The following is a 2,241-nucleotide window of genomic DNA, read 5'->3' as shown; positions in this document are numbered from 1 at the left end:
CCGTTTTTCTTTGCTGTTTTTTCTTTTTCACATCCATTTCTTTTCTTTCTCCCAAATGAGGCTGGTCCTCTCTTTTATTTTATTCTTTTTTCCTATTGAACTTGGTTTTATCCTCTTCTCCTTTTATTACTATCTCCCCCCCTCCCCCTTTAAATACTGAGATGAAATTGCTTGCATTTTTTATATAACTGAAGTTTGGGAACTTCTGGGAGTATTTGTGAAATGAGTGCTGAAGTTTGCTGTTATACCTACTGGGTTTTGCTGAATATTGCTGAAATTTATTTTAGATGAAAGCATTTACGTATTTTATATATGAATTATCTCTGCAATAAATGCCACAATTCATATGGTGCATGTGTCTGAACTATGGTTGAGACACCCTACACGTGGACATGATGCTTGTAAGAGACATTATAATCTGTTATGTGCATCTTAAGAACTGTGTACATGAGGATTATGACCATGTTGCAGGCCTTCATGCTAGATGCATGATGCAACTTGAATTTGCACATAAATCAGTAAGATCTAGTGCTTCTGATCTTAGGCATGTACAATAAGATGCAACCGTTATCTAATTTTCAAAGGAATTACGACTATGACATTGGGAAAACATAATGGTTGAAGGTACATTCAGATTTGTGTTGGCGTTTGTTTTGATCTTACAGCTGTTTTACGTGCAGTTTATTGTGATGTATGTGGAGAATATGTTAAGATTGGAGAGTGGTGTGATGGGTGAACTTGTTGGGAGCACAATTCTCATCGCATTGGTGGATAGACTAATAGATTTGGATGTAAGTTGTTCAGATTTAAATGTAGCAATTGAAGAGACTTTGCAGTGATCTGACAGGAGCTTTGTTGTGGCCCGTAGGTTGAGATAGCCTGGGATGAAATTTTGCAGGATGATTTCCATAAGGGCATCTTTGATATGGAACTGGAAGACCTTGAAGGACATGCTGATCATATTGAACAAGATTGCAATGAGGTGCTTGTCAAGATCTTTCCTTTTAGTGCTAGAATCTTTTATTTGAGTTGATTGTCAACATCTTTCTTTACAGTATTCATTTCTTGCATTCAATATAATACTTTGGCTGCACATTGTTTTTGTGTTGTGTGGAGTTCATCCTTTTTCTACCACGTGGATTATTGCAGAAGGACAAGATTGGATTTTATACAATTAGGTAGATTTGGACAAGCATCCGGAATGGCCTATTTTCATGTCTAAATTGATTTGCAACATGAGCATGAGAGAAGTAACTTTTTATCTATTGGAAAGCTGTCAGAATAATGTTAGTAGAAGATATGTTTATTAGATTCAATGTACTTTTGGCCTCAAATAGTTTCTAAGCAACTATGTGTCAATAAATTGTGTTTCATTAGAGATAAAAGATTCAAGAGAGAGGTGAAAAATAAAACAGGAGACGAGAAGAACCATAATGTGAAGCAAATAAACAGATATTATAACATGATCGTTAGTCACACCAGAGCACGTATCTCTTATTTATTACCATCGAGAAAGAGTATGTTTTGCATGACCCTTCATTTATTCTTCCTAAGAGAGCGTGTATAACTTTGATTGTAGGACAACAGTGGTAGCTGCCTTCTTGAGTTGTCCAAGACATAATTTGTCGTAAAACATGATAGTCAACCTTCAAGTTATATTAGTTATTTACGCAGCATCATATTGTCAGAATATTCCACTTCTTGCCACGAGTTTCAGGAGACATCTTTATAGCACTTTTTGCTCAATCCATTGAACTCTATTTAGAAATTGTTCTTGTACATCTACATCAATTTAGCACATCCAATGTGTCCGACAGAAACTAAGGAGCTTGGCCTTTAATCTTCCACTTCATTGATTTTAATTTCCTGTCAAAGTTTGTTTCTCTAGTTTGTTATGAGGAGTTCAGAATAGTACTTCGTTCCCCCTTATTCTCATTAAAACTTATTCAAATCCTGAAACTTGGTTTTCCCTAGTGTCTCATGTGGATGTTTTGAATATTCTCTGGAATGAATTTCGTTTCCTAAGTAGATACATGAGATGCTATTGTAGGAATCATGGATCAGTCCGTCGATATTGGAAGTTTAGGTGTATCAAACTCTTCTTTGATCTGCAAAGTTTGCATTGATAAGAGGGGGTTGAGGTTTTGAATTGCTGAAATTATATCTTAAATAGTAATATCTTTATACTTGGAGATCGGCAGGAATTACTTTTGGTTTATTCTTTTTAAGAGTAATGCATGG

General features: G+C 35.4%; 1 protein-coding gene across 1 annotated transcript in view; it reads left to right on the top strand.

Moving 5' to 3' along the window:
- LOC105168913 (RNA polymerase I-specific transcription initiation factor RRN3) overlaps window positions 1–2,241 on the top strand; it is an 8,440-nt gene that overhangs the window by 2,075 nt on the left and 4,124 nt on the right. Inside the window, exons 7-8 of the mRNA XM_011089114.2 lie at window positions 681–791; window positions 869–982. Coding sequence (XP_011087416.1) covers window positions 681–791; window positions 869–982 — 225 coding nt within the window. The remainder of the gene's footprint in view (window positions 1–680; window positions 792–868; window positions 983–2,241) is intronic.

This window comes from Sesamum indicum, linkage group LG8 (genome assembly GCF_000512975.1).
Source record: "Sesamum indicum cultivar Zhongzhi No. 13 linkage group LG8, S_indicum_v1.0, whole genome shotgun sequence".
Taxonomy (NCBI): domain Eukaryota; kingdom Viridiplantae; phylum Streptophyta; class Magnoliopsida; order Lamiales; family Pedaliaceae; genus Sesamum; species Sesamum indicum.
The sequence above is the reverse complement of the archived record's forward strand: the minus strand, read 5'-3'. Positions and strand labels throughout refer to the sequence as shown.